Source organism: Orcinus orca, chromosome 15, assembly GCF_937001465.1.
Source record: "Orcinus orca chromosome 15, mOrcOrc1.1, whole genome shotgun sequence".
In the NCBI taxonomy this organism is placed as follows: domain Eukaryota; kingdom Metazoa; phylum Chordata; class Mammalia; order Artiodactyla; family Delphinidae; genus Orcinus; species Orcinus orca.
In genome coordinates, this window is record NC_064573.1 from 64,179,430 (window position 1) to 64,198,074 (window position 18,645).

At 53.3% G+C, this 18,645-nt stretch overlaps 2 protein-coding genes and 1 long non-coding RNA gene across 6 annotated transcripts; 2 read left to right on the forward strand and 1 right to left on the reverse strand.

The window, feature by feature from the left end:
• Nucleotides 1–1,739: 1,739 nt before the first annotated feature.
• On the forward strand, nt 1,740–10,448 carry LOC101290313 (glutathione S-transferase theta-1-like). Its single transcript, XM_012535264.3, is given in 6 exon segments — nt 1,740–1,851; nt 3,640–3,727; nt 5,256–5,319; nt 5,321–5,407; nt 9,612–9,788; nt 9,994–10,448. Coding segments are annotated over 6 exon segments (723 nt in total). The 3' UTR covers nt 10,189–10,448.
• Nucleotides 10,449–11,142: 694 nt separating this feature from the next.
• On the reverse strand, nt 11,143–13,604 carry LOC125961317 (uncharacterized). Its single transcript, XR_007471879.1, has 3 exons — nt 13,511–13,604; nt 11,953–12,121; nt 11,143–11,234 (listed from the first exon to the last, which is right to left on the reverse strand). It is a non-coding gene; the product is annotated as an uncharacterized LOC125961317 (long non-coding RNA).
• On the forward strand, nt 11,836–18,632 carry LOC101269237 (glutathione S-transferase theta-3-like). Of its 4 annotated transcripts, none has more exons than XM_033439651.2 (5): nt 11,836–12,046; nt 13,435–13,522; nt 14,071–14,221; nt 15,890–16,066; nt 16,396–18,628. In XM_033439651.2, exons 1-5 carry the CDS (start codon nt 11,935–11,937, stop codon nt 16,588–16,590), a joined length of 723 nt encoding a protein of 240 aa, XP_033295542.1. In that variant the 5' UTR covers nt 11,836–11,934; the 3' UTR covers nt 16,591–18,628. The 4 variants fall into 4 exon arrangements, 3 of the variants coding, with proteins under 3 accessions (XP_033295542.1, XP_049554456.1, XP_049554457.1); XR_007471871.1 differs by lacking the exon at nt 11,836–12,046 and having other exon boundaries at nt 12,131–13,522; nt 16,396–17,406; nt 18,180–18,625; XM_049698499.1 differs by lacking the exon at nt 11,836–12,046 and having other exon boundaries at nt 12,131–13,522; nt 16,396–18,630.
• The last annotated feature ends 13 nt before the right edge of the window (nt 18,633–18,645 follow it).

Sequence of the window (18,645 nt, forward strand, 5' to 3'; positions counted from 1 at the left end):
CGCACCCACAACACAGAATAAACGTTCTTCTCAAGGGCACACGTAGTATTCTCCAGGTTAGACCCTTTCTGAAGCCATAAAATAAATCCCAAGAAATTTAAACAGATTGAAATCATAGTGTGTGTTTCTGAACACAGTGGAATGAAATGAGAAATCAACAACAGAAGGAAAACTAGAAGATGAAATATCTGGAAATTAAACAATCCATTTTTAAACAACCAGTGGATCAAAGAAGAAATCACAAGGGAAATTAGAAAGTACTTTGAACAAATGAAAACAAAAACACAACACACCCAAACTTATGGGATGCAGCAGAAGCAGGGCTGTGAAGCAAATTTATACTGTAAAGGCATACAGATCTCAAATCACAACCATCAGAAGAAAAGAAATAATAAAGATTCCAGTGGAGATAAATGAAATAGAGAAGAGAAAAACAGTAGAGAAGATCAATGAAACAAAAACTGGATTTTTGAAAAGGCTGTCTCTTGTGCTGTAGTTTTCAGCAAGACCCTGGATCAAACTTCACTCACAACACTCAGGTTGTGCTTTTTTTTTTTTCCTTTCAGCAGACAGTTACCATTTTTTGTTGTTGCTGAGAATAATTAAGAACTACTCAGCAAATTTCAGGTATACCATGCAGTGCTGTTAACTATAGTCACCATGCTGTGCATTAGATCTCCATAACTTATTTATCTGGGGTATTCAAAACTTTATACCCTTTGACCAATACGTTGCCATTTCCCCCCTCCCCCTCCAGCCCCTGGTAACCACCATCTACTCTCCGCTTGTTAGAGTTCCACTTTTCTCAGATTCCACACAGCATAAGTGAGATCAGGCCGTGTTTGTCTTTCTGGGCCTGTCTTATTTCACTTAGCATAATGACCTCCAGGTTCATCCATGTTGTTGCAAATGACAAGATTTCCTTCTTTTTAAAGGCTCGATGAAAGATTCCTCTGTATGTGTCAGTGTATATTCTCCAATTTTTCTTTATCCATTCACCCCTTAACAGACGCTTAGGTTGTTTCCATATCTTGGCTATTGTGAATAATGCTGCAATGAACATGGGATTACAGATATCTCTTCCAGATCCTGTTTTCATTTTCTTTGGATATATGCCCAGAAGTGGGATTGCTGGATCTTTCAGTGGGATTGCTCCATCATTTTAAAGGTGGGGAAACAGAGGCCCAGAGGAGGGAAGAAACAAACCCAGGGAACGAGATTGAGGCACTGGGCTGGCAGGAGCAGGAAGACCTCCTGTAAGAGTCCAGGGCGCGCACCGGGGCGAAGTGAGTTAGCCCACCACGCTGACCGTAAGCCCTGAGGCTTTGCCTCTTGCTGGCGCCAGGATCTCTGCAGCTTGTGGCCAAGAGCGTAGATGCTGGAGTCAGACTTTCTGGACCTGTAATCAACTGTGGGCCTCAATTTTCTCATCCGTAAAACAGGAAGTTCTGACACACGCTACAACTAGGATGAGCCTTGAAGACGTTATGCTCAGTGAGATGAGCTTGGGCCTGGGGGCCCTCTGAGCCCCCCAACCCGCCTCCCCGAGGGGGACCATCCGGAGCCCCCGCCCAGCCCGCAGACTCGCCGGGCTTCCGCGATTGCACCCAAGTGCGCGGCCAGAGCGCCAATGGGGAGCTAGCTACCAGGGGGGCGGGCCGCGCTGCCGCTCGTCAGACCCAGCGCTGGGCTTGCTGTGTTCCGTATCCCGTGCTTTGCGAGGCTGGTCCGCCCCCGCCATGGGCCTGGAGCTCTACCGGGACCTGCTGTCCCAACCCTGCCGCGCCGTCTACATCTTCGCCGAGAAGAACGGCATCCCCTTCGAGCTGCGCTCCGTAGACCTGCGCAAAGGTGGGCCAGGACCGGATCTGGGGGACCGAGAAGTCAGTGAGGGACGAGGAGGCCGAACACCAATTAGAGGGACCCCTCTCCGAGTCACCCCCGTCCTGGGGCCAGCACCGAACAGGTGAGCCACCAGGGAGATACGAGATTCGGGGATCCCCAAACTCTGCTTGGTCCCATGGAATGGACCACGGGGCTCAGCTGAAGCGGAGTAAAAAGTGGGGGAGGCATGAGGAAAGGAGGAGGGACACTGCGAACAGAGGGGGTGCACCTGGGCATAGGGTTGGGGCCCCAGGGAAAGGGGCAGGAGGAGGGGGCTTTAGGGGGGCCGCATGGGGGGTGTGGCAGAGTGAGCCTCTCCTTTGTGGCCCCAGCTGCTGATGCTCTGGCCTGGGTCCCCCTCTGTCCCTTCCTCCTCCTCCTGCTTTGCCTTCACTTACCTTGTCCTCCGCCTCTTATTCCTACCGGAAAGGGGGGCAGCCGACGGGGAGTTATGGGAGCAGGAGGGGGACTGCAGGGGCTTGGCGAGCCCTGCACTCTGAGCAAGAGGGTTTGTTTCTCTGACAGGTCCCCAAGGTCCCAAGGGCACAGCTGGCATGGCAGCTGGGGTAGGCGACAGCAGAACTCCCTTTTTGCTGGCGGGGCAAGTAGGGCAACTCTGCCTGGCTGAGCCTTCCACCCAGGGCCCCCAGCTCGGTGGGCCTCGCCTGCCATTCTGCCTTTGTGCCAGCCTGTCCTTCTGCCTGAATCGCCATCTCTTCCCAGCCTCCTCTGGGGACTGCCCACTTGTCCTGCCCAGGGGTTACCTCTGCAGAGTGTGGGGTAGGGGAGAGGGCATGGGGACAAAGGGATGTCTGAACTGGGCTGTCAGATAGAGGGTGCAGTAGGAGGTGTGTTTCACCAGGAGAGGAGGGGAGGGTCCCTGGTGAAGGAACAGTCGGAAGGGAGGGAAAGGGAGGAGAGAGAGTGGGGCTGAGGCTGGAGGGGTGAGGCGGTAGTGGATAGTTTATGGCTTTGAGCAGCTTCCCCCTGCTCCCGTGGTAATGGGGAACCACTGAAGGCTGTTGAGCGTGGCAGCAGTGATGCTTAAGCGTCCTTCAGAAGCTTCTCTCTGGCTGCATCTGAAGGAGCAGAAAACACTCATATGAGCTTGAGCAGAGGTCAGGGTCCTGGGGGACAGTGGGCTGCACCTTTCCGGGGAGCTGTGGTGGGACAAGAATGCAGAGCCTAACGACAGGGCCAGCTCTGTCCCCGGTGCCCAGGGCAGGGTGAGCAAGGGGACACTCAGGGGCCTGTGGAAGTTGGTTGCAAGTAAGTGGACACCAGGAAGAGGCCACTTGTCTGTGTTTGGTGACCCTACCTTAGAGTCCACAGGGAAAGGGGCACCGTAGGGAATCACAGTCCACTCAGGGCACCAGCCTCCCGGCCCCTGCAGTTGGGGACACCCTGCATGGGCGCTTGTGGCGCTGGCAGTGGCGGAAAGGCAGTGGGTTGGGCGTCTGCGAGGGCCCCACCCTGGCTGGAGCTTCTTGAGCTCTGTTTTGGGGGCGTGCTGTTGGGGGAAGGTTATGCCCACCAGGACCTGGCAAGGGGTATCAAGGTCTTTTGCACCAGCTGGCAGAACAGCCTCCCACTCCTCCCACAGCAGCCTTTCCACACCGGAGAGCAACCCGGGGCTGGAGAAGAGCCATGAAATTGGGGCCTGGGCCTTGAGAGGGGGGTGGCGTGGGGGGTGGGCGCAGCCAGGCAGGGCTTGGCGTTTTCCTCCCACCACCCACCACGATGGGCTCTCTGCAGGCCAGCACCTCAGTGATGTCTTTGCCCAGGTGAACCCCCGGCAGAAGGTGCCTGCCTTGAAGGGCGGGGACTTCATTTTGACCGAGAGGTAACTGGGGAGCCGGGGCTGCTACCAGACCTCTCTAGAACCATCTTGTCCTAGCTCTCTATTTCATAGACAGGAAACTGAAGTCCTCCGAGGTGAAGGGCCCTTTGCCCAACATCCTACAGAGAGTCAGGGCTTGACCCCCGGCTCCTGCCTGTCCACGGTTTCAGTTCACAGGGATGGTTGGAAAAGAACGCATCTGTTTTACATCTGTACCAATCCTGTGGTTGTTGGTGATGGGTCCCCGGGCAGGGGTGCGGCGCAGGGCGGCTTCATCCCCTCCAAGGTTGCCCGCTGGCCAAACTTGTGTTTTGATGCCCCAGTGGTTCCATCTCTGGGCTGCCCCTTCCCTGGGTGGGCCATGCCCATGGGAAGACCACCAGACACGTGCATGTTTTGCATCACAACAGTCCCAAGAAGTAGAAATCTCTTTAGGGAGGGTGAAATTTTTTTCCAATTCCGCCCCCTTCATCACCTAAGTCACGCCTCCCACAACAAGGGGAACCTGGAACTTTTGAACTCATCTCTGGAATCTTGAGGTGGATGCACCCCCAAAGAATTTCTCCCACCTTCTGCCAGCGCCATCTTCCTTCCTGCTGCCCTTACTGTCCTGAGTCCTGTGCTGCCCACTGTTGACCTCCCAAGCGTACCTGCCAGGGGCAGCATGCAGTCTCTGCATTTCTCTGTCTCTTCTCCCCTATTTTGGGAGGTGCATGGCTCCCAGGGACCTGTAGCCCTCCTCGGAGCTTCCTTGAACAATTAGTTGGGAGCAAAAAGAGCAGAAAGACAAGTGAGCTGTTCAGCTGTGTGTGGGTGCAGGGTTCCCAGTAGGGAACCTAGGCCAGTGGTAGATACAGAGGTTTTCTGCCCCTTTGGCTGGGATGCCCAGCCCCTGGGGTATCCTGAGTTCCTGAAGGCCTTCCTATGGCCCCAAATTCCCACATTCAGTGCCCTTCCGGGTCCACCCCCGCCCCAACACCAAGGCAGTCCTCCTAACGCAGGGCAGGAAGGGAGCTGCGGGAGCGTTGTCTGTCCTGCTGGTTCATGATCCTGCAGCACTGCCCGCCCCCCCCCGCCCCGCCCCGCGTTTCCAGCTGGTGCTTTAGGGACAACAGGAAAGCCTTTTTGAACCACCAGGCCATCTGGGAGGGGCAGAATGTTGGATGACGAGAGTAGATGCAGACTGGAAAGAACTGAGCTTCTTTAAGGCTCAGCTTTGATGCCATCTCCTCCAGGAAGCTCTCTCTGGTTTTCCCATCAGAAGCTGTCTCAGAACACTTGGCAGGACTTGCTGTGGGATTTCGCCTGGTGATAGGATGAGCTTGGGTATTAGCCATAGACAGACTTTCAGTTCTGCCACCAAAGGCTGTGTGCCCTGGGCAACTCCCATTTCTGTTCTGAGCCTGGCTTCCTTGTCTGGAAACCGAGCAAATACCTTGGCACATGGTCAGGAAGGTTAAGGAAGGGACTCTGTATAAAGCCCCTAGCTCCATACTTTCCCCCACCCATCATGTCCTCCCCTCCCCCACAGTATGGCCATTCTGCTCTACCTGACCCGCAAGTATAAGGTCCCTGACCACTGGTACCCCCAGGACCACACAGGCCTGTGCCCGTGTGGATGAGTACCTGGCCTGGCAGCACACAACCCTGCGGAGAAACTGCCTCCGGGTCCTGTGGCATAAGGTGAGGTGCCCCTCCCCAGGCAGGGGCAGTGAGGACATCGCCCAAAAGGGCTTGGGCAACATCGCATTTATTCTTCCTTTCAGTTTGAATAGCTTGTATTGACCTGACTTTGACTTCCTAATCCTTCCTTCTGTTTGCTGGTAAGCCCATCTAACACATTCTTTATTTGAGATATGTAATTTTCAGTTCTAGAAATTCCATTTGGTTCTTTTTAGAGTTTCCATGTCTCTGCTGAAATTCACCATCCACCCACCCACTTGGTCCATCTTTTCTTCTAAATTCTTTAACATATTTATAATAGTTACTTAAAAGTCTTTGTCAGCTAATTTCAACCCCTGGGTTCTCTGCGAGTCTGTCTCTACTGGTTGTTTTTTTATCCTTCTTGATTATGGGCCACATTTTCCTCTTTCTCTGTATGTCTTATAATTTATCATTATGTGCTGCACATTATGTATAAAAGGAGAGTAGAGACTGAATTCATAATAAATGCCCGAGAAAGGGCTTGCACTTTTCTCTATCAGGCAGTCTTGGTGGGAGGTTCCTCCCTTCCAGCTAGTCAGGAATGGGGCTGGGATGTGGCATTAGTTAGTTTCAGTTCATCTCTGGTTTCAGGTATCCGGAGGGTGGAATCAGGTTGCTTGCTTTCCTCCAGCAGGGATTTGGAATCTAAGCACCAACTACCACCGTAAGATGGCTCTACTTTTCAGCCCCGCCCTAAGTTCCCCACGTGGCTGCTTCATCAGAAAACTCCTATGCTGATGGCAGGCTTACACCTCTGCTTGCCTGGACCCCAGGGATGAATGTGGCTTACCTAGGGAGGGCTCGTGCCCTCTGGAATTTAGTTCATTTAGTCCAGTGCTGCACCAAAGTACAAAGTGAGATATATGCAGTCTTAAATCTTCTAGAAGCCACAATTAAAAAGTAAAAAGAAACAGTTGAAATGACTATATTTTACTTAAGCCAGTATACTCAAGATAGTAAAATTTTGGCTAATAAACACATGAAAATATGTTCAGTATCACTAATCATTAGGAAAGTGCAAATTAAAACTATAATGAGATACCACTTCACCCCCACTGGAATGGCTATTACATATATATATACATATATATATGTGTATATATATATGTATATATATATATGTGAACAAAATAACAAGTGTTGGTGAGAATAAGAAGAAATTAGAACTCTTGTGCACTGTTGATGGGAATGGTAAGTAGTGCAGCTGCTGTGGAAAACAGTATGATGATTCCTCAAAATAATTAAAAATACAATTACCACATGATCCAGCACTTCCACTTCTGGGTATATACCCAAAATAATCGAAAGCAGGGTCTCGAAGAGATGTTCATAGCAGCAATATTCACAATAGCCATTATTCACAATAGCTGTGGAAGCAACCCCAGTGTCCATCAACAATGACACTTAAGTGCCCCTCAGTGGTTCTGCCTATGTTTCCCTCTAGGAGTTTTACTGTTCCTGGTCTTACGTTTAGGTCTTTAATCCTTTTTTTTTTTTTTTTTTTTTTTGCGGTACGCGGGCCTCTCACTGTTGTGGCCTCTCCCGTTGCGGAGCACAGGCTCCGGACGCGCAGGCTCAGCGGCCATGGCTCACGGGCCCAGCCGCTCCGCAGCATGTGGGATCTTCCTGGACAGGGGCACGAACCCGTGTCCCCTGCATCGGCAGGCGGACTCTCAACCACTGCGCCACCAGGGAAGCCCTTTAATCCACTTTGAGTTTATCTTTTTGTATGGTGCTAGAGAATGTTCTAATTTCATTCTTTTACATGTAGCTGTCCAGTTTTCCCTGCATCACTTACTGAAGAGACTGTCTTTTCTCTGTTGTATATTCTTGCCTCCTTTGCTGTAATTGACCATAAGTGCGTGGGTTTATTTCTGGGCTCTCTATCCTGTTCCATTGATCTGTGTCTGTTTTCTGGTGTGTATTTTACATGCACAGCACATTTCACCTAAGACGAGACATATTTTAAGAGCTCAGTAACCTCTCGTTGCCAGTGGTTTCCATATTGGACAGAACAGGTTTAGGCTTTTTTCTTTTTTCTTTCTTTTTTTGTTCTTTCTTTTATTTTCCTTTTTTTAAAGTTCTATATTCTTTGAAGACTTTAAAGAAAAATAAGGTTATTTTCTTTTCAATGTTATGGTGGGAGCAGTGGTTTTTTTATGACTGTCATATCCTCATCAGAAGCACTCCTCATTTTTGAAAGTGTATGGCTAATTCTGGGTCATGAGTTTTATTGTGTCTTCTATCATTTTTTTATATGAAAAAGGAAACATTAGAGAACAAAAGTCAAAAGACCTCTTTGTTGCCCTTGTACCTTCCTGAGGTGCCCCCTGCTCCCCAGGATCTGGTTCAAGTCCTTTCAGTTCACGATTTTCTACATTATTACATTTATGTGTAGCCATAAAAATAAAGTTTTGCTTTGAGTGCTTACAATTTTATATAAATGCTCTCATATCATTCTGGAACTTGCATTTTTCCATAGTGCTATGGGTGGGTCTAATTTATTTTTTTCTAACTACTCTATAGCATTTCCTGATAAGAATAAATCAGAATTTATTTATTACCCTCTTATGGTCTTTTATATTTAAAGAGGAATAAAAACACTTTTTAAAACCCTAAGAACTTTGGAACCACCCCATGGGAACAGAAGGGAAATGTAGACAGTCTGCTGCTGGGGTGAGGCAGAGAATACACGGGAGGTGGACTTATGTGGGGTTTGGCAAACTAAGAGCCGTTGTTCCCCCCACCCTCCCGCTTCCCCCACCAAGGAGCAGCTTCTCCCCAGCAGCAGCCTTAGATGCTGTGCTGGTGGCTAGGTAGGAATGCTGGCCCTGTGTGGCCAGCACCTTTATGTTAAAAAGAAGCTGGAAAGTTCAGGATTTTTATATGAAATGTCTCCACTTTTAAATGTCAGCAAGTGATCCATAGTTTTAAAAAGTCTGCAGCCAGGGGCTGCCCTGGTGGCGCAGTGGTTGAGAATCTGCCTGCTAATGCAGGGGACACGGGTTCGAACCCTGGTCTGGGAGGATCCCACATGCCGCGGAGCAACTAGGCCCATGAGCCACAACTACTGAGCCTGCGCGGCTGGAGCCTGTGCTCCGCAATAAGAGAGGCTGCGATAGTGAGGGGCCCGCACACCGCGATGAAGAGGGGCCCCCGCTCGCTGCAACTAGAGAAAGCCCTCGCACAGAAACGAAGACCCAACACAGCAAAAACAATAAATAAATTAATTAATAAACTCCTACCCCCAACATCTTCTAAAAAAAAAAAAGTCTGCAGCCAAAGGAATGTCATTAGCCCAGCACTGGCCTCCAGGCCACTGGTGGGTGATCACTGACCCTGTCTACCTTGTTGTTTGGGGGAGGAAACAGAAGCCACCAGGGCTTGTGCACAATCTTAGTCCTGTTTACCTTTCCAGAGTCCCAGGCTCCCCAAGCAACTTTACCCAACAAAACACCAGACTGAACATGAAGCTCCCTCCCCTGCTCCACATCCACTGTGTCTCCCTGACAGCTCTGGCAAGCCTGAGGCTGTTGATGGCTTCACCCCAAATGCCCTCCTCCCAGAATCCTGAACGCTACCCTTTCCTGGCTCTTCTCTCTAGTCCCTGGCAGCTCCCTGGGTCAGAAGACGTCAGTTCCACGCTTGGCTTAGTCTCTTCTTGGCTGTGTGGTCACAGGCAACTGTCTGTCTCTCTCTGGGCCTCACTTTTCCATTTACAAGATGAGCCCTGTACTATTATTCCCATATCACAGATGTGGGAATCGAGGCTCAGAGAGTTTGAGTGTTTTGCTCTAGTTCACATAGTTTATAAGCAACAAAGTTGAGACCTTAAAAGCCCATCCTCCTAATTATACTGTATGAGGTACTGATTTTATAATCTGGGGGAAAGAGGTTATAAAATAATTGTTCCTAAGCCAGGCCCTCCCCCCAAAGTATGAAACTCATTGTTCAGGTCCCCTCTGAGTCATTCTCAAAGGGGTTTGAGTCCTTCTGTCAGATGCCCCAGGCTCAGATTGTGGGAGCAGGAATAGTTCCGGGAAAAGGAGTCCTTTAGGAATTTCCCTGTAGGAAAAAAAAATGCATGGAACCAGGAGGCAGCTCTAAGGGCAGGGAGACTTGCCTTCCTGCCCCTGAGGCTGGACTGGGTCCTAACCCCCCACTTTGCCTGCCCACCCACCAGGTGATGCTCCCTGTGTACCTGGGTGAGCCGGTCTCTCCCGAGATGCTGACAGCCACGCTGGCAGAGTTGGACGTGACCCTGCAGGTGCTTGAGGACAAGTTCCTCCAGAACAAGGCCTTTCTCGCTGGGTCCCACATCTCTCTGGCTGACCTGGTAGCCATCACGGAGCTCATGAATGTGAGTGCTGTGGGCAGTTGGTGGGGGGACTAGGCAGGGGAGGTCCTGGGTGGCTGCTGAAGTCCTGCTCACACTGCCTCCCCTGGCCATGGGACTGTGCTTATGTGTAGAAACCTTCTGGGGTTCTGTGGCCTCCAAACCAAGTAGATGCTGCCATACTTGGCCTCACCCATCCATCCCCATCCTGTCCCCTGTCTCCCTACAGCCTGTGGGTGCCGGCTGCCGAGTCTTTGAAGGCCGACCCAAGCTGGCTGCGTGGCACCAGCGCGTGGAGGCGGCAGTGGGGGAGGTCCTCTTCCAGGAGGCCCATGAGGTCATCCTGAAGGCCAAGGACTCCCAGGCTGCAGACCCCACCATTAAGCGGAAGTTGATGCCTAGGGTGCTGTCCATGATCCAGTGAGCCGGGAAGCATCTGCTCTGCCCTTGGCAGTTCACAAAGCACCTTCCTTTCCATGTCCCATGGGAGGCAGACCCAGAGAGCAGGCGTGACTTGCCTGAGTCCCACTGCCCCTCTGCTCCCTGGGCCAGGTCCCCACTCAGCTTCCACAGCTGCCTAAAAGCCACGATGAGAATGGCATACCCAGACCTTGTCTCCTTTAATCACTGCATCTTCTTTTCAGTTTGGGAAATAAACCTGGGCTCAGCCTGAGCCTCTGCTTCTAACTCTGACGTGTGGTTTATTTGAACTTCCTTCTGTCCTGACCTTGGTCTTGGCCTCTATTCGAAAGACAACCCCCTTTCCTAGGCCCCATGGATCAGCTTCCCCCTGATGGTTGTCAAGAGTGAAATTAACAAATGCCCCCTTGCCTTCTAGCTCTTAGAGAAAGACAGCAGAGGTATCGGGCATCCACTTGTGTTGGCTGTAGGCATGCCAGCTATCACTTTGCTGGGCCAGTCACCCAGGACGTGGCCCTTTGGCACCAAGTATTGTAAATCACAAGTCCTGCATCTGTCCTGAGGAATTGGTCGGGAGGGGAAATCCAAACAGCAGCTCTCCTGGTCAGGACTCAGTCATGAGGGGCCTTAAATGCCACACTTAGGAGCTGCAAACCATGAACAGGAACGGAATGCTCAGCTTGCATTTTAGAATAATATTCTGCCTGCTGTTGGGGGTTGGACTGGACGGTGGCCAGGGAGGAAGCAGGGAGATTTGGATATTGCAGTAATCCGGCCAAGGGTGACTTGTGGAGGAGGGCAGTCCACTGGAGGGGGTGGAGAACATGGCTCCGCCCTGGGGGGATAGGTCTTCTTTAAACTGGGAGCCTGGGGCCCAGGAAGGCCAAGCTATTCTCAAGTTTTGCAGTAACCGATCCTCTTGCCAAGGGGCTTTTTCTGAGTCTTGGGTTTGGGGACAGGGTTTTTTATCCAGGACGCTTGCTTAGAGAATGAGGGCATCATAGCCACAGACTTCAGGAGCTCCAGGGTTGTAGTTGGAGGGGTTTGGCCCTGCAAAGGAAGTGGGGAGGTTCCAGGCCCCCCTGCAAACCTCTAGATGGGCCCCACAGGGCTTCTGCTTTGCTGGAGGGATTAGCCGGGAGTGTAAGGAAGGTTGGGGAGGGGCGGCTTCCTGAGGTGTGGACCTAGTCTTTGCTGGGTGCAGAGGTCCACACGCCCTCCCCAGCCTCCACCCTGTGCAGTGGGCCCAGGGGAGGCCGTGGCACCTCCATTCTCCTCCTCTATTTGTGTTCCTGGGGACACTTAAGTCCCTCCTCTTTCAGCCCCCTCCGCGAGTGGGAGAAGGTGGCTTGGGCCAACACTTTCGACTCTAAATTCACTGAGTGTCTGCGCTGGAAGCGCCCTCAACGTCGTCCCCCCAGTATCATCCCCCCGCCCCATTTGACTCAGGTAGACATTGAGGTCCGGGTTAGGGGACTGACCTGGCGGCGAGAAACTATCAGAGTCCGTCTCCCTGTACCCTCCCCACCAGGGAAGGGACCCCAGCCCAGAGCCCCTGAGAGGGAAGGCGGGAGAGCGAGGCCGCCGCTGATTGGTCCAAAGTTCTCCGGCACCATCCAACGGGCGGGGAAGGCGCGGCCCGGCTCGATTAATCAGGCTGCGCGCGGCCGCCGGCTGGGTAGCCGGTGGTCCCCGCCCCTGCCGCCGTTTCTGCCCCAGTCCTGCACTAATCCTAACCCCCGCCCTCGCCATGGGCCTGCAGCTCTACCTGGACTTGCTGTCCCAGCCTTGCCGCGCCGTCTACATCTTCGCCAAGAAGAACGACATCCCCTTCGAGCTGCGCACCGTGGACCTACTCAAAGGTGGGCCCGGCAGGCAGGCCCGGGGTCTGGGCCCCTGTGTGCACACGGACTCCCGGGGCCCCACGGTCAGGCGGCCTGCGTAGACAGACGGCAAGAGACAGACTCCAGTCGGAAACCGTGGCTTCGCCTATAAGTTGTGTATTTTCAGAGTCTTTACCTTTGCTTAGTGAATACTAACCGTTCTTCAAAATACAGGTTAGGAAGGAGCAGAGCAGGTAGAGAGAAGTGGGGGTGTGGGGGTGTGGGGGTGTGGGGCCGCGGGAGGTGGAGTGACAGCTCCAACACCTCCACACCTGGGCTTGGAGAAAACAGTGAACTGCCTCCTCATTCCCAGTGGAAGCAGCCCCCATCTCTTGAGTTTCTGGGTCTGCTGGCAGGAGGAGGTTGGACACCTGCATCTGGTCTCCTCTTTACTCCTACCTATGCCTGCCTAGGTCCCCTCCACTTACACAGAATCCGGGGAGGGGGCAGGGCTGTAACTGGACAGTAGGATAAGCTCTGGATTCAGAGCCCCTCTGGCAGGCCCGGAGGGAGACCCCTGCTTGGCCGAGCCTGCCCACCTTCTGCCTCTGGTGCCCCAGCGTGAGCCACCAGCTGCTTTGATGCCAGCTTGCTCTGACTTTTCAATGCTCCTTGGGGTGGGGGCTGGGCACAGAGGCAATTTCTAGAGGGAGGATGGGTAGGGGTGATTCCGTCCATGCAGTAGAAGGGCAAAGAGGCCCACAGGCGGTTGTACGGCCAGGCTGGATCCCGGCTCCCCTGAAGCCCTCCGACTCCAGATACATTACTTGGTGTACCGTCTGCACTGGCCCGGGACAGGGAGGTATGCAGTTGTGATTCAGACCTGGGAACCCCTGTGGGGGAGGAGCCTTTAAGGTTTGGCACAAGAAAGAAAGAGGAGCTGACCTGCAGGAGGTTGAGTGGCTGAGTCCGGCAGGTATTGCTGGTGAGAGCGAGGTTTGCTGAGGGCCGGGAGCAGGTGTGGCTGGAGCTCTGGGGTGTAGACAGGTCACCCAGTTTGCATAGAGAGGGGGACTGCAGTGGACAAGCCTAGAGCCCAGGGAGGAGGCTAGAGTGTGTGATGCGTGGATGGAGTTGGCTGGGGCTGGGGTGGATTACAGCTGCAGTGAATCACCCTCCTCCCAAGTCCAAGCTGAGATGCTACTTGACCCAGGTTCCAAGGTGGGGCGAGTGGACACAGGAAGGGGGGACCTCTGGCAGGCTCAGCGTGTATGATCCGCTGACCAGCAGAGTAGCCTCGTCTTCTCTGATGCCCCACCTGGATGGAGGCCTCAGAAAGTTGGTGCCTGGACATTGGGGTAGGGGGTGGGCAGAGACCTCAGAGGGCTCAGAGTTCTCCCCACCTGCCTCACTGGTCTCTCCCACAGGCCAGCACTACAGCGATGACTTTGCCCAGGTGAACCCCCTGAGGAAGGTGCCCGCCTTGAAGGATGGGGACTTCACCTTGGCCGAGAGGTAACGGGTCCCTTGGCTGCACCAGTCAGCCATCTGTGTGTCCACCGTTGATGGCTTGGATCGTGGCTTCTGTGCCCTGAGCCCCTTACCAGCCCGAGGGTGGAGAGTGGATTGAAGTCAGCAGAGCTGCCCAGGGCTGGGAGGGGCGCCTAGTCTTCCTCCTGTTGCTGTCCCTGCCCTGGAGATGTTGGAGAATGGTATTGGAGTCGCTCTCATCCTTCGGGACACATGTTGGGCACTGCTTCCTCATGGGAGATTTCTCTGAGCATACACCCACTTTCTGAAATCACATGACATTTTGTTTTTCACTTGGTGCCCTTAGTTCTGATGATAGGATGGCCCAACATAGAGCTGTGTGATCCTGGCTGTCACTTAACCTCTCTGAGCCTCACACTCCTACTCTGTACCAGAAACAGTGAAATGTTCCACCCCCAGGAGCTGGGGAAAGATGTGTGAGGAGCAGGGACCGGCCTCACCCAGGGCCTGGCCCCTGTGGAATGGTTAAAGAGTGACTGGGGCATGTCCCCTGCACCCACCGTGTCCCCCAGTGTGGCCATCCTGCTGTATCTGACCCGCAAGTATGAGACCCCTGACCACTGGTACCCCCAGGACCTGCAGGCCCGAGCCCGTGTGGATGAGTACCTGGCGTGGCAGCACACGGCCCTGCGAACAAGCTGCACCCGGACCATGTGGCAGAAGGTGAGCTTCAGAGCAGGGAGCCCTTCCTTGGTGACCAGGGGATGGTGCTTTCTGTCTAAAGCATTCCATTCAGACCTGAGACCTGAGAACACTAAATTCTAGAATGCCAGAGATGCTCCAGGCCAACCAACTTGTTTCCCAGAGGGGAAACCAAGGCACAGAGCCTGGGAATGACTCCCCCAATATGTCTTGATTCCTGAGCTGCTGGAAATTAATCTTGTGCCCTTTTGCACACTCCAGGCTGCCTGTGGCATGCAGGCTTCAGTAGTTGCAGAGTGCGGGCTCAGTAGTTGTGGTGCATGGGTTTAGCTGCTCTGCGGCATGTGGGATCTTCCCAGACCAGGGCTCGAACCCGTGTCCCCTGCACTGGTGGGTGGATTCTTAACCACTATGCCACTGGAGAAGTCCAGAACCCACATGCCGCAACTACTGAAGCCCGCGCGCCTACAGCCCATGCTCTGTAACAAGCGAAGCCACCAAAATGAGAAACCTGCGCACCACAAGGAAGAGTAGCCCCCACTCGCCACAACTAGAGAAAGCCTGGGCGCAGCAACGAAGACCCAACGCAGCAATAAATAAATTAAATAAATAAATATGCTTAAAAAAAATAAGACGCTCTTAGAAGCCCATCAAAACACAGGAGAAAAATGCGCAGAAGAAACCAGCAGAGATGTAACTGAAGGACAGAGAGAAAGGGTCAATAAATGGATGAAAACATGTAACTTCAGTAAAAATCAAGCAAATGCACATTAAAAGAGCATGCAGATACCATTTTTACTTATCAAACGTGCAGAGGTTTTTGAAATGTGAACTCTGAGTTATTATTGGTAAAGCACTTAGTGTCTGGCACAGAGCAGGCTCCCTGCGTGTGTGAGGGAGTGTGAGCTGGCCCCTGCTGCATGTATGGAACCGCTGTTCTGGGGGCCCATTTGTTGTTGTTTTTGGCCGTGCAGCTTGTGGGATCTTAGTTCCCTGACCAGAGGTGAAACCCAGGCCCTCGGCAGTGAGCGCAGAAGTCTAACCACTGGACTGCCAGGGAATTCCCTCTGGGGGTCCATTTGGCACAAAGAAGGTTTCCATAGCTTTACAAGCTATGGTGGGGGAGGAAGCCCGGTGCATTTGAGGGTAGAATGGAGAGAAGTCCAGGAGAGTGAGTGTAGATGTTTGCTACTCAGAGTGTGGGCCATGGGCCAGGAGCATGAGCGTCACCTGGGAGCTTGGAAATGCAGAGTCTCAGGCCCCACCCAGGTGTACTGATTAGGACCGTACACTTGAACCACATCCCAGAGGGATCTGCACGCACATTCCCATTTGAGAAGCCTGGTGTGGAGTGGGAGGTGGGGTGGGAGAGGATGGCTGCTGCCCTGTGTTGAGGCCTTTGCAGCGAGGGCACTAGGGAGCCATGGAAGGCTTTATGCAGGGAGAAGATATGGGCAGACTGGGATTGCCGAAGTATCCCCCGGCTGCCCGATGTGATGACCCAGGAAGAGGTGGAGGCTATCTGTGCCTGAGTAAGGGATAAGGCCTGGGCTGGTAGTGGCTGTGGGTGGGAAATGGTAGATGGGAGTGAGGAGAAATGCGAAGGATGGCTGATAGGTGGAATGAGAGCAGGAACCATGCTGGGCCTTGGGCAGACCCTGAGCCCTCCCCTGCCTGCCCGCCTACCAGATGTTGTTGCCTGTGTTCCTGGGCCAACGGGTGCCCCCTGAGACACTGGCATCTACTCTGGCTGAGCTGGACAGATGCCTGCAGCTGCTTGAGGACAAGTTCCTGAAGGACCAGGACTTCCTGTCTGGGCCTCACATCTCAGTGGCAGACTTGGTGGCCATCACAGAGCTGATGCATGTGAGTGTCGTGGGGTGGGGGGCCAGCTGGGCATTGGGGTACCCTGGGAGAGAGCCAGTGTACCAGCTCACGTTGTCCTTTCTGGCTGGGGGGCCCTGGGCGGGTCACTTCCCCCTCTGAGCCTCAGCGTCCTCATCTGTAAAAAGGGACTTAAAAACCCCACCCTGCAGGCTTATTGAGTAGCTTCTCGGTACTTCCTGGAGGAGAACCCCCAGCCTATCACCCGTGTGGCAGAGGAGGGAAAATCCACCCGAGGGATCCCTAAGTCGGGACATGCTGCCTTGTGCTTCTCTGGGTCCCACCCCTCCACCCGGCTTCCTCTCCCATAGCCTGTCAGTGCCGGCTGTGACATTTTCAAAAACCGGCCTAAGTTGGCTGCGTGGCGCAAGCGGGTGGAAGCTGCGGTGGGGGAGGACCTCTTCCAGGAGGCCCACGCGGTCATCATGAAGGCTAAGGACCTGCCTCCAGCCGACACTGCCATGAAGGAGAGGCTGAAGCCCCTGGCGCAGCTTTTGTTGCAGTGAGTACCGGGTGGGCCTGCAGAGCCACCATCGACGGAGCTCTGTCCTCAGAATAAAGAAATGGCACTGCCTCCCCTCGGCTGTGAGCGAGACACCTTCGCAGCATCCGGTCCACAGTGCCTTCCACACGCCAGTCCTTTGTTCCTTCTGTCTGCCTGCCAACTTCACCCTTACCCCTTGCACGCTGACTTCCATGTAACCTCTGGAAATAGCTTTAGTAAACACAGATGTGACCCTGACCCCTCGGCCCTCTCCTGTTTGAAACTTACCCTGGTGCATCACTGCCCTGAGGCTAAAGGACAAAGGACGAGTCACTGAACTTTACATTTGAGGCCTTGCCCCCGTCCCTCCAGGGCACCCGCTCTGGTTTCCCCCAGTAGCCCACCATTTTCCTGGCTCTGCCCCCCCACCCCAGCACCAACTCCCAGCTTCCTCCTTGGCCTCCTGGCCTTGGCTCAGCCTATTTCTGCTGCTTACCGGGCTCCCCCTCACCTTTCCTGCCTGGTGCTCTTCCTGGTCTTTTGGCATTTGTTACCATGTCCTTCTCCAGGGAGAATTCCTCCAACTTCTCACCCTAGGCCAAGTCAGGTGACCCCTCTGGGCTCCTCAGCCTCAAAGCTTCCCTCCCTCAGTCCTGGCAGGGAGCTGGTTCCATGCCCCCTGGACTGGCACATGTCACAGTTGACTTCGTAAAGACAGTCACAATCAGGAATCATCTCAGTCTCCTGGGTCTGTCTCCTCCCTCTGGGGTGACGCTGTCTCCCACAGGTGGGGCGCAGGGCTGGTTCATGAACCTCCTTGCAGGGAGGGAAGTATCAGGTTAGTTCCTGGCCCTCCTGGTGCTGCTGAGGGGCTTTGCTCTCCCATGCCTACTCGTAACCCCGGCCACTGTCTTCTCCACGCTACACCCTGGGTCCCAGACTTGTCACCTGTCCCTCAGGATGGTCACAATCTACCTGTCTTGTGTCCTAGACCCTCTGATATCTGAATCATCTAATAAAGGAAGGAGACAGGGTCATGGACAGACAGAGCCTCAGCCTGCCTGCTTCCCATAGAGGCTCCTTTAATATGTGCACTTAAATAGAATTTTAGATGTGTAATTGAAATTGTTCATATACACCCATACAATTTCAATTATCTTTGTCATTTACAATTCAAACAGCTTTACAATGTAGATGAGAGTACCATGTTTGGCTACCTCAACAGACTTACACGGTTTTTTCGTTTTAATTAATTAATTAATTTGGCCGCATTGGGCCTTTCTTGCTGTGCGCAGGCTTTCTCTAGTTGTGGTGAGTGGGGGCTACTCTTCGTTGTGGTGCACAGGCTTCTCATCGTGGTGGCTTCTCTTGTTGCGGAGCATGGGCTGTAGGCACATGGGCTTCAGTAGTTGTGGCTCATGGGCTCTAGAGCGCAGGCTCAGTAGTTGAGTGCACGGGCTTAGTTGCTCCGTGGCATGTGGGATCTTCCCTGACTAGGGCTCGAACCTGTGTCCCCTGCATTGGCAGGTGGATTCTAAACCACTGCACCACCAGGGAAGTCCGACTTCCACATTTTAAATAACAACTTTTGTTTCACCTATAAAAACATAGGGTCCTGTAAACATTGCTGGTAATTCTACTGGGACTTGGTGGCTCTCACCCCCCGGTGGGCTGTCCTTCACCGTGAGGTAAGGTTGGCACAGGCACAAGAGGCCACAAAGGTAGATGTCTTTGGGGGCCAGGTAGGGATGCAGGGAGCCCGAGGGTCTCTGCCCAGCCCCACTCGAGCCCACATGTATCACCAGGTGACCTGATCAAGAGAAGTGCAGATTCACACATGGAGCGTGAAGTTGCTTGACTTGGAGGCAACCCATTTAAAAATAATTTTAAGCCTCCGTGACGATGTAACGTTTTTAGGGTGGAGCCTGGGGAAGGCTCCTACAGGTGTGTGTGTTTGGGGGGGGTGTTCAGACCTCCATCTAAATATTGGCTAAGAAGCAGAAGACCGCAGCAGCGCCCGAAAGCTGCAGGAGACCGGAAACCTCGGCCAGTGTGGCTGGGGCGGGGGCGGGGCCTG

What these genes read in the sequence shown, in the direction of transcription:
- LOC101269237 (XM_049698499.1), top strand. Translation starts at nt 13,128, where the DNA reads ATGCGTGGATGGAGTTGGCTGGGGCTGGGGTGGATTACAGCTGCAGTG. An exon ending in GACTTCACCTTGGCCGAGAG is followed by an intron (nt 13,523 to 14,070) that starts GTAACGGGTCCC and finishes CGTGTCCCCCAG; the next exon opens with TGTGGCCATCCTGCTGTATC. An exon ending in CCATCACAGAGCTGATGCAT is followed by an intron (nt 16,067 to 16,395) that starts GTGAGTGTCGTG and finishes CCTCTCCCATAG; the next exon opens with CCTGTCAGTGCCGGCTGTGA.